Source organism: Equus caballus, chromosome 17, assembly GCF_041296265.1.
Source record: "Equus caballus isolate H_3958 breed thoroughbred chromosome 17, TB-T2T, whole genome shotgun sequence".
In the NCBI taxonomy this organism is placed as follows: Eukaryota; Metazoa; Chordata; class Mammalia; order Perissodactyla; family Equidae; genus Equus; species Equus caballus.
In genome coordinates, this window is record NC_091700.1 from 33,627,478 (window position 1) to 33,639,798 (window position 12,321).

Sequence of the window (12,321 nt, forward strand, 5' to 3'; positions counted from 1 at the left end):
CTCCGTGGCTCCTTCTATGTCTGTCCCAAGCCTAGGAATAATCAACTGATGTATTTGTGCTTATGCAGTGCTGTTTACTCTTCTATTATACCCCACGGTGTGTTGTGGATTATTCGTGATTTGTCTCTTTGCCCTTTGAGGAGAGCAATTGTCAGATTCACCTTTTGAATCCTCACAACTTAGCGCAGTTGTGGGGTTATATGTACTCAGATGATGTTTAATGATTGCTTCACTGTGTAAAAACTTTTTATATATCATAATAGTTCTAAAAATTCAAGAAACACTAAATTCATTCAATTTCCTTTAATGAGTATTTGTTATAAAAAAAAAAAGAGGTATAAAGTCCTATTCCCAAGGCTAAACCGCTTATTAACTTAAATCTTGAGTTTTCTGAATTACCCAATTTGAAGTAATTCTCTTTATACCTGAAAAATTGTTTTATTGCAATTTTTGAGATAAAAATATGTATTGCAAGAAGTATATGACAAACGTTTCAAGAGTACAAAATTAGTTGTAGAAATAATGTAATTTACTGGTAAACCCACATTATATTAGAAATGTGCAAAGCCTTTTGATGTAAAAGTTTCATTTGTTGTTTTTAATACTGAGCACCCATTTTTATAACTTAGCTTCCCATGAAGAGGTAACTGCTTGCATGCATTTTATCCGTCCATTACATAAATTCAAGCTCAGTCATTTCAATGCAATAACAGCTCACCACTCTGAGATTTGAATTGTAATGAATCCGGTGAAAAGGATTTTCTTTGATGGATTCCAAAGTTAGCCAGAACTTTTAATGTTAAGATGTAACAGCCCGTATGGTGTTCTATTTCCCTCATTTCTATCCCACAGGAGGCTAACCGCACAATTTCCCTCACGTTTCTCATTCAGAAAAAATTTATATATTTGCATTCAGAATTGTCCAATGATTGCTTTTTTTGTGCTGATGGTTCATTTCCTGACGTCAAAGTGGCTCTCATAATTTTCCTTTAAGATCAGTTTATTGATTTAGAATCGTATACGCTTTATCTTCTGGTTTCTGGATTTTCACTGAGAACGACCTTCCCTCGATCGTCTTCTAGATCCTGATTAGGAAGAAGGGAGAACATATAGACTGTAAATGTGACGACAGTTTAGAGTTTAAGAATATGATATTCCATGCATAACTACATCTATAAAAGGCCATCATTCCTTACTTTAATAAATGTTAGATTACATTTCTTAATATCCTCTATTTATGATGATGCAATAAAGGTTATCTGATCAAAGGTATAAGAAAATAATAAAGTGGCGATTTTAATTCTTCAGAAAATTTTGTTGAATTTGGATGTTTAGAAGAAATCCCTGATAAATCCTTCAGTTAAAAATTATTTGTACAATTAATTCTTTAATTTCAAATGTCTGTATTGGATTGGGTTAAAATCAACTATGCTTATAATGCATTTATAAGCCTTGCGACTTTTTTTGACTATTAGGATGTAATTATCTTAGAAATTTCAAACACATAATTTATTCTAAGTTCCACAAGGACAAACTTTGATTTTTGAAAGTATCAGAATATAAGGTAGCGTAAGTGGAAGATTAGAAGATGCACATAAGTATAGTTATGAAGAAAATTATAGTGCGTGGGTGATATATACATGTATCTAATCTACACATTATATCAAAACTTTGTACATAGTTATATTAAATTTCTGTATGTGTACTGGTTTTAATTAATTTATGTTTCAAACTGTAGCCACATCTTAAATAATATTTTTACAGAGTTCAGGTCCACCTGCAACCTATTTTGCTCTGCTCTGGTTTTCAGGATTTCTTTTCAACTTAACTCTACTTGAGTCTACCTCAGTGCTTCATTATGTCTAGCAGTTTACACGGGTGCAATTACCTTTCCTTTCACATTTGTTATTCTTAGAATTTACTAATAGTGAATAATATGAACAATTTATTTTCTGATTCTTATCATCAAAATACTTTGTCTCAAAGTTGGCTAACTTTTCTTCTTGACAAGACAACAAAGTCCTATAAAATATATTAAACCACTCTCCTTTTCTTTGGTTTGTCTTAATACAACAAACCATGTGTCATATATGCAAATTACTATAGTCAGTATATTTACCTTGAACTCTTTTGTTGGCTTGCATCTTCCTCACGGGTGTGTCTAAAATTAAATAGTTGCAGTTAGAAATACTTTGAAATGATGGCTAACATCACAAAGGAGATTGTAGATGAGCGGAGAAATATAAAATTTTAAGTAAGCATAGCTTAAACATGTAGATTTTCTTTAGAAGTAGTGAGACTTCTGCATTGGCAACAGAAAAACAAACATTTTTTTCCACATATCATAATGAATGTTCACTATTTGCAAAACAATTGTTTCATTGGGGCATTTGGAGCCCCGTATAATGTGTCATTTTTGCATGAGTAAGTGACTTACATGACTTTATCACCCTTTTTATAAAAAGCATTGCTTTATGATGAAGAGATGTTTAACATTATATAAAGTTTAGCAGCAGTATCTTCCCAGAGATATCCGCTCATTTCTCGCGTCATTCCTATTTGTGATGTATCAGACTTCTGTTTCTGTAAAATTCTCATTGTAAACTAATTTATAATTACCTTATAGGACCTGAGGACAACAAAACAACATTGGCCTAATAACTTTAGAAATATAACAATAAGCATTCAGGAAGTGAGCCAACATACACCCAAATTTAATTCCAATCCTGCAAGACCATTTAGAAAATTAACTAGAAAAAAATAATAAAAGCTTTCATATTTAAGAATTTCAAGTGTTTCATAACTATGAAGTTTTTCATTGTTATGGTTGCTAAGTATTTCCCAATTCCTTGGTTTTTGTTTTTCATTTTAATTCATTGATGAGACCACCTGGTGAAATGAAATTCACATTTTCATTCTGTTGTTGGACATTTGAGATCAAAGAGTATATGTGGTTCCTACAGTGACTTCATTTTTCTGCTTCCCTTTCTTTATTTTTTTCTCCAAATTTTGACTTCTTGCTTTTTACATATTATCTTACTCAACAATGAATTCAAAATTTTCTATTTTATATATATATATATATTTTCAATTACCTGAAATCTCATAAAAAGTGAGGCATAAAACTATCACCAACAATAATTTTGGCTGAATGATATCAACTAAAAAAATAAACATTTAAAATTTTTTCAAGAATTCTGTTTCTATGTAGCATATTTCCAACGTGTCTCTTTTCCCCCCAGAATATAAGATGTATAACCATTTATCGTACCATATTAGTACTATAATAAAATTTAGAACTATAGAAAACCTTATTTGATTGGATAGTGGGGGAAAGTTTGTGTGATATAGGAAAGTTAGAATTACAGAATATGCTCCCATTGATATATTTTCCTTAACTTCAGGATTATTTGGTAACAAAATAATGGCTTATAAAATATTGTCAGGAAAAGATGAATCCAACTATTAATTAGTGAATAAGAGGATTATAATGGACTTATTAAATTCCAAAGAGCAATTACTGTACAATTTAAAACAAGATCATAAATGTAGCATTACTTTTCTTAACAAGCCCTTTCACTCAAATTTTCTTTCACAAATTGGGCTGCATCCAATTAATGTGCATATAATTAACTAACTTGTTAATTTATTACTATTTTGCTATGACAATATCAAAACAAGAAGTGTTTATTGTGGCAAACAAACATCTTTAGAAGAAAAGCTTGATTAAAGTGCAGAAAATCAGATATGCTCCCAGTGGCTCTCTGCTACCTCAAAATGAATGACAGTTGTATTAGGTCATGTTTAGGGAAGCAAAATGTGGAAAGATAAACTAGTCATCTGAATGATCCCACACAAATGCCCCTCTCCACCACGTTTCCTGAAATGTGCAAAGTGCTTCAGCCCAATCACTTGCAAGATTTTTGCATTTTTACATGGATATGACTTTGGAAATTTAAAGTAGCATGTAAAATATCACTTTATAGACCTTGCTAATGTTAATAGGCCATAACACTGATTGTAGCTAACATTACTGAGAGCTTATATGTGCCAAACATTATTCCAAGCACTTTTCGTATGTTAATTGATTTATATGTAGGTAACATTACTAATCCCCACTTTTGAGCTGAAGAAAGCAAGGCAGATAAGAATCCACCTAATTTAGTTCGGGTGGGAGAGCAGATTGGAAGCCAGACCTACAATCGGATTCCTTATTCTCTATAGAGGCCGTAAATCTTTACATGTTATACTGGAAGATTTGTCAAAACCTTCCCAAATAACTTTTTGTTGTTGTTCCATTTTCCATAGCCTGATATTTCTCTTAATTTCTTTAGCAGTTTCAGTAAATACAGTTCTACTTAGGATAAGCATGAAAAACTCTATGCTCTATGTATTTCATGAGAGTATTTTTCAGTTGAAGGCTCTGAAGCCTTTCAGTCACCATTCACAATATTAGTACCGAAAAGACCGCTTAGTAGTCATGATTTAAATGATTGAAAAATATATTCAAGTCATCAAAATGTACTATATGTACCCTAATATGAGCAGTTCAGATAGAAAACTCCAAGCTTTGAGATGAAGACTATAGTTTGGATACAGATCAATTATCTATACTCGGAAACGAAAAAAGCCAGTCTTGCATGAGGTAATCTCTTCACACCAGCTTCTTTGTAAATTGGTGTCTCTTAGGATCTAGGTCAGAGGACGCTTGTAACTCAGTGATGACCCAATGGTTTTACATGGCTGGAAAAAAGAAAACTAACATGTCCAATTAATGTCCAGATACTAGTAACCATACTGCTTATATTGTCTTTCTTATGAGAAGAAAAAGCTTGAAAATGTTTTGACAAAAATTTATGATGTGGCATTGTGGAAACTGATAGTTTGTAGACATATAGAGAAACCAAACACTGGGAGCTAAAAAAAATCAACCTCTCTGATGAACAGAAACAGGAGTTAAGGAAAGATTCCATTAACTAAAATTAGAATATCTTCTTAACTTGTAGCAGGTGTATCTTCTCTTGACTGAAGTTATTCTTAAGTACTTAGTTCATTGTTTACAACGGGCTTGTTAACAGAGGCTTATTAAAGGGGAAGAAAACATACTTACCTAAAGTTTAAACCTAAATAAATTAAAGCAATATATACAGGTGCAGCTACTAATGGATTCATTCTCTAAAAAGCACTGCCATTCCACAAAGCTGTTTACTATGGCAAGGACTATAAAAAAAAAGAATTCAATTTAATCTTTATAATGTTTTCATCTCTTCCCTCAAATCCTACATTTTCCTAGCAGGCAGTTAAGCATTTGGGGGTAGATGAGTGAATTCTATGTTAGATCTCACAGGAACTTTTCGTTCAGTTATGGCTTCGGGTGTGTCGCATACTCCCTACAGTCTGAAAGGAAATGGTGTATTTTTCAGACACACGTCTTTCTATTGAGGGGAAATTCGATCAGTGGTTAAATAAAAATGATTTATTTTTAGTATCACTGAACAGTCTCAACACTATATATTTTACCTATATCAAAATAAAGAATAAAGAAACAATACCTGCCAAAAATACGCATGGTCTCAAAAGAATTTATATCTTCTTTGACACAGTGATATAATTTTTAAAATTTTAAGCAGAAAAGCCATATTTGGCCATACTTTGGATAAATACCAAGCTTCAATTGTGTCTCAATTCATAGTGTATTTCCAGGAGCATATTTGATTTTTCTAAACAATTTAAATACTTGTTTCTCTAAAACAATTGGTCATCTAAATACTTTTGTTGTTAATAAAATGAACTAGAAATTCGTTTATTCAAATGCCAACTACCTAAACTATACTTTATTAACATTTACTATTTCTTTGAATAATTACTATTTAGAGTTTGTGTAAGATTTTGAATTCTTTTTTTTTCTCCTTTGCTTTTAAAAGTAGGTCCTTTTAACGCCATAGACAGAGAACATTCCATATTTTAAAGATTAAGATTAATTTCATATGCAAAATAATTTACATCTCCAGGTATAGATTATCACTCAAACCGTTAGAAGAAACAGATGCTCATTCCCAAGAATGTAGTTTTGGAAAGGAAAATTACTAAATGCACTGTTTATTGTTTTTTTTTTTTTTGCTAGATCTATGCACTTAAAAAATCTATAAACATGCCTTTTATTATTGTTGTGGAGGCAGTGAATATGTTTTTTTAAATATCAAAAGCATGTCAATTTGGGCTCTTTTAAACAACTACCAATTTTAAAAGCATTCCCCTTTCACATATTTAAAATATGCTTACGATGATCTGTATCAAGGCAAAAAAATATTCACTGCTCCACAAGCTTTATACCATAGAACTTTTTAAAGACTGTTTAAACTAGTAATCATTTCTTCATAACTATGACTTAAACTACCGTTGAACCAATCAATCTAAGACAGCACATGATGTTGTCTTTTTAACCTAATTAAAAAAAAATCTGTCTGAATGCTCTCAGTCTTTAAAAAGTTGAAGAACTCAGTGTCTGGAACCTGTTAAATGGGTTAGTTGTTTCCCTTTTACTAACCTCCCTGAAGCAGTCTTTTAATTTCTTCATCTTCAAGTAAATGACCATCACCACCTTCAATGAATTTGGTGACCTTGGTGACCTCTGAGAGGATACATGTTTATAGCAGAAATTGGTTTATGTAATAAAGACAGGAGACTTGATGTATATCTAATGGTGTCTGCCCAAGAATGAATTCCAGACCAACGCTCAGTTCTTTCTTAGTTTTTAGTGCTGTTTTCTGATAAACCAATGTTCTTATAAAGCTGATGAATAGTATATAACAAATATATAAGAAAACAATCAATAGGACTGTCATTTCAATTTCATTCTCTATCTTTGGACTTTTTTCTTATGTTGGTATGGAACTTCAACTAAGGAATGAGATAGAGTAGAAAACATATAAAAGGCCTCAAAGATTATATACAGAATTTGATACAGATAGCTTAGGTGAAGTTGCATTCTTATTTTTCTAGACATGCTGACCTTCTTGCAACAGTTTCTTGAGAGTTTCTTCCGTTTCTCCACCACCAGTAGAAATCCTGGTGTATTTTATTTCAGGACCTAAAGTAGGGACAATTTAAAAAAGGTCTAAAATGGGGGTAGGCAAACTTCCTCTGTAAAGGGCCAGATAGTAAATTTTTTAGATTCTGTGGGCCATATAGTTCGTGTTGCAACTATTCAACTTTGACTCTGCAGTGTGAAAATAGCCATAGACATTATATAAATGAATGGTCACATTGTGTTTCATCAAAACTTCGTTTACTTAAGTAGGTGGCATGGACCATTGTTGCTTACTGCTCATTTAAACAAATACTGATAAGATAGTTAAATTCAGAATTTTAGCGTAATTCATTGGTAGGAGACTAATGCAGAGGTTTATTGAAATTATTGATCAATTGTTTTATACAAATTTACCTATATTTTGGTATGTAGATGTGTAGAGCTTAAGATTAATGGAAAATCAAAGGAGAGAATAGTTTTTCTTCTAGGATTCAGTAAACTTATTAATAAATAGCAAAGTGAAGATAGTGTATTATATAATATGTATGCATACACACAGTCAAAACACATGCTTATAGATTTGCCCACAAATTTCCATTTCAGAGAAAAACATAGATTATATATTTAGAATCGTATCATTTCTGCCAAAAAAGAAATGAAGTAACTTTAGTAACTACCATGAAAATGACTTAGTTTTTCTAATGATTCTTATAGAGATATTTTAGGATTAACTATGGTTTGGTCTTTAGAATGCAGGCATAGTTCCGTATATGGAATTAAAGATTACCTGTAATGATTCGTTCTTCTCGTGTCTCTTTTTCAGTTATTTCCACAGGCACTCCATCAATGATTTTGGTGTATTTTTTAATAATTGGCTCTGAGAGTAGGGGAAGAAAAATGCATTGGATTTATCCCCATAAGGTGTCTAAACTGCCATAAGCTAGACATTTTAATCATTAAATATTTTTCTCAAAGCAATACCATTTAGAATTCAATCATAATCATTTTGGGGACATATCTCAAATAAATTCAGGCTAGCACAGGTGTAAAAGGTCGTAGTTACGTTCCGAATCTTGGGTGAGGGAGAAGGCCAGTTGGCAAGCTAACTCTCCACGTCATACTTGTTTCCTGACTGTCCAATGAGTACTTATTGAGAATTCATGGAATTATACATCATTAGAATGAAAGCCCTATAATAAGTCCTAGCAGTGGCCATTTTTTCTTCTATTTCTAAGTCCAATATATTCTTCTGTATTGACGTTATTGTTACCATTATGTTTCATAATCATAACTTGCACATGCAAAGTAACAACAGTTTTGTTGGACCTGACGACTTAACGGTTAAATTAATGCCAACCAGATGCATCCAAAGGTAGACTGTACTTTATTTGAGTGGCTAATAAGAACCCATAACTGAGAAAAGTATTCTCACAACTTATATAAGACAAAAGCCAAGAGAAAATATCAGATGTTCAATATATTTAAATCAACACTATTTCAAAATGATCACAGTGATCCTGAGCTGTAGGAAACATACATAACGCACCTCCATGGATCACTTGAGTTACTGTTTCCCCTTCTTTAATCAGTCTGAATTCAGGTTCACCTTCAATTTTGACCTTCGTTATTGTGGGTCCTGAGGCATTGTTTTAGGAGACAAATTATCATGTTAAAACATTCCTTTAAATTTAGCAGAACAGAGGTTTATTTCAACATTTGCTGTTACTCAAAAGTCAAAGCAGTTTCAGGCTTTACAAAGTCAGGTTTAACTTTTCCCATTGTCTTCAAATTAGGCAGTATTTATGAGAACAAATGATTCAGTCTCTTAGTGTGCCGCTAAAATGACTTTCATCTGTTTTAGCATTTAAATTAATGTATAAATCCATCCATTCGTCCTTAGTTGTAAAGTATGATCACGCAAAGTATTATATGTGGCGATGTTTTGTGAATTAGGATGTACAAATTTGAGCTTCTCTAATGATAACTAGTGTAGATCTTACTTTCTCATACTGATATTGTCTATTGCTCTTTCCTTATTAAATTTTTAAATTTAATTTTTAATCACTCAGTATTTTACATTTTTCATATAATGGGCATAAGACTGAACATTTAAAAATCCCAACTTTATGCCTACCTTGAAGATACTGAATTTCTGGTTTTATGGGAAAATGAATTTGAGTGCTTACCTTCTGTATGCGAATGACCCAAAAATTTACTAGTTAATAATTAAACAGTCCTTCAAATGCAAAAGTTAAACACAGGTTGCATTTGACTTGCAAAATGATTTTACTCCCAGAGAAAATCATTTTGAATGTTAGAAAGCTGATTACTACATTAGTTAATCAAGACTATTTCATAGAGGAGAAGAAAAATAAAATTCAGTACATTTAACTCATACTATAATACCCTTCAACAGTTGAATGTAACTATATTTGCTTATCTTTAAGAGGATTTATTTGCTTGTCCAGAAATTGTCAATGTACACCACTACCCAGAATTAAATAGTCTACAGCAATCTACAATAATGAAAACAAGAGGATAGTTCTTTCAAACATTAAGTATTTTGCAGGATAACATTTGACCTATGGGGCCAAGGGATTTGCGTATCAAAACATATGACCAGGTTTCTAAGGTGTAGAAATTTCAAATGGAAAGTGCACCTAAGGAGTTTAAGAACAGGAAATGAGTTAATAAAATATCCAAATCGACATTTCTTTTGAAGAGCCCACACTGAAATTTCAGAAACCTCTTCATCATCTTGCTCTATAAAGGTGGGGATTTTTACCAAAGAAGCATTTTTTCATATTTACTCCCAGCACCTAGGAGAGTTCAATAGCACATTAGGTGCTCAATAAGCATTTGTTGAATTGAATTTCAGTTGATTTATTCTTAATTCTGTAATTTGATTGAGTACCTTTTATAAGAAACATCTTAATATTGTGTCTTGGAGTCTCATTTATTTAGTGACAATCCAAGGATCATCAAAGAACCTGCAGAAGTTCAAACAGTGAGAAGAAATGCCGGGAGCAATCTTAGAGCTGTACGATTGTAAATGGCTGCCAAGATAAGTATTTGTTTCCTTCACTATGTTACGCGGAAGTAAAACATCTGAATTTGTGAACTGAAGAGTTCAAAATTTTTGAACTGAAAAGCACAGGTGACATGACCCTATTTTTCATTCTTGTTCCCGTTATAAGAACTCAGATGGAGTAGCTGGCCCACTGTGCTCCTAATTAAAGAAAGACCGAGACGATAGAATTCTGCTAACAAAGTGGAAAGATAAATGGATTGAATGAAGAAGCTTGAAAGAAAAGAGAGGAACCTTTGAATATCAGAACAACAGCACATGAGAATGACTGATTATGGAAGCTCTGTACAAGCGATAATACAAACTTTTAGGGAATCTAATTTTTAAAAACAGTACAAGAATTTCAAAATCAAACGTATTACCACGGACCGCTTTATCATTTTTCATTAAAATGAAGAGAATCATTTTCTCAACAAAAATTTCTGTGATTTTATTTCTTCTTAAAATACCAAATTCTCTTTATTGATATATAAAAGCAATCAACTAAGGGGATAATATTTTTTAAAAAATAACCAGAGATTTCAAAGAATACCTCAATTTTAAGTCACAAGAATAAATAAAAATACAGAAAATTAATTAGCTAGGAAATAAACTTTTAAGTCATGGCTTCTTTTAAAGGAACAGAAAAAAGTATTCAAGAAGTTACCATCTCAATTCACAGAATGAGAAGAATACCAAAATCAAGATTACAATAATAGTTTTCTTGAGATTCAGTTGAGGACTTTCTTTTTTGGAAGACTGTTTCTGTCCTTTTTAGAGAATAAAGAAGATAACCTAGTGTTTTCTTTGTGGCAAGTAACCACATTAAGATGCTTAGATACAGAAATAAAAAATCCTTAAGGTCTAATCCTTGGCAATCACTAAAATATATGAAATAAGTTGGCATCAAAGATGTTGGAGTTGGCTAACATAGACAGTAGGGGTAGAGAGGAAAGTGACTATTTAATATTCTAGCCAGAAAGATCAGAGGGAAGTATACATATTTGTTTAATACACATATTATATATGTGTATATGAGAATATTTATATTCTCATATATATAAATTCAAGGCTAGAATTAAGGATTTTAACGTTTGACTCACTGCACCAGCTACTTATTTCCTCTTCTGTTCCTGGTGGTCTAATTTAAAATTATGCCTCGTGTGGTTGTAATTTTAAAAACTTTCATCAACGTACAGCTCCTATGCTCTCATAGGTTGTTGAATGAAAAATGCCTGCACTTTTTTGGTAGAGCCTTTTCTAATAGTACAAAAGAGATGCATATGGAGAGATTGGAAACAAAGCTATAAAATGCGTCTGCTTTCTGAAAGAGTCTAACTGCAGTAAAAAGGCTCAGGATTTATTTGTTTAGTGAGTATCTGGGTACTAGTGCTAATGCAATGGCCAATTAGGTTCTAATGAAATCAAGTACAAGCAAATGTACTGAAAGTATTAGGAATGCACGCTCTACTCTGCTAAATAATTTGCATTCTGCATTCTGCAATTACATGAGCATGCCATTGGTACAGAAATTTAGCATGTTAGTTTCAAAAAGAATGTAGATACACTCATAGAAATCAGTCCATTATATGGATTTTTTTTTTTACAATAAAAGGAACCATGTATAACATTGATTTTTTACCTTCAGTTTTGATAATAGGCTGAAGACTGCCTTCAATCACTTTAATTTTTGGTTCCACAACTTTGGTTATAATTTTAGTTGCTGAAAGTATAGAAAGTGGAACGTAAATGATGTTTACATAGAAACAACCTGAACCAAATTGTCCTTTTTTGTCTTTGTTGGGTACTAAGTTATCTGATATGGTAATATGTTCAGGCAGTCAGATACAGGAAATATTCATGGTACATTATGTAGTATCTTCTCATGTCCAGATGGTGAACTCTGATGTCCAGTGACTTGGATTTGCTCCAGTGAGATATATATTCACTAAGTGAGGAATTCTACCTAGAAATCTATAATTTTGAACTGCACCGCTAAAGCTCTTTACCGTCTTTTGTACTTCTTGAAAATATTGGCTGCATAGCAACAGAAGACAAATAAACATAATTAATTTCATGTAATTCATAATATCTTAAATTGCATTGTTGGATTCTTTCTCAATTAGAAGAAAAAACTAAAAGGAAAAGACAATATATTTTTTTCATGCATTTGATAACAGTGATGTAGAAAGGAAAATATGAAAAATAGCTCAGAAGACTTAAA

General features: G+C 32.0%; 1 protein-coding gene across 6 annotated transcripts in view; it reads right to left on the reverse strand.

Annotated features, from left to right (window-relative positions):
- Nucleotides 1-288: 288 nt before the first annotated feature.
- Nucleotides 289-12,321, reverse strand: part of POSTN (periostin) — a 33,541-nt gene continuing 21,508 nt past the window's right edge. Inside the window, exons 17-23 of one of the 6 annotated variants that reach the window (XM_070240241.1) lie at nucleotides 11,740-11,820; nucleotides 8,577-8,666; nucleotides 7,818-7,907; nucleotides 7,013-7,090; nucleotides 6,548-6,631; nucleotides 2,120-2,161; nucleotides 289-1,085 (exon numbers count right to left, since the gene is read on the reverse strand). In XM_070240241.1, the coding sequence (XP_070096342.1) occupies nucleotides 1,048-1,085; nucleotides 2,120-2,161; nucleotides 6,548-6,631; nucleotides 7,013-7,090; nucleotides 7,818-7,907; nucleotides 8,577-8,666; nucleotides 11,740-11,820 (503 nt within the window). In that variant the 3' untranslated portion in view covers nucleotides 289-1,047. The remainder of the gene's footprint in view (nucleotides 1,086-2,119; nucleotides 2,162-6,547; nucleotides 6,632-7,012; nucleotides 7,091-7,817; nucleotides 7,908-8,576; nucleotides 8,667-11,739; nucleotides 11,821-12,321) is intronic. The other 5 variants (XM_070240242.1, XM_070240243.1, XM_070240245.1 and 2 more) reach the window with 5 other exon arrangements.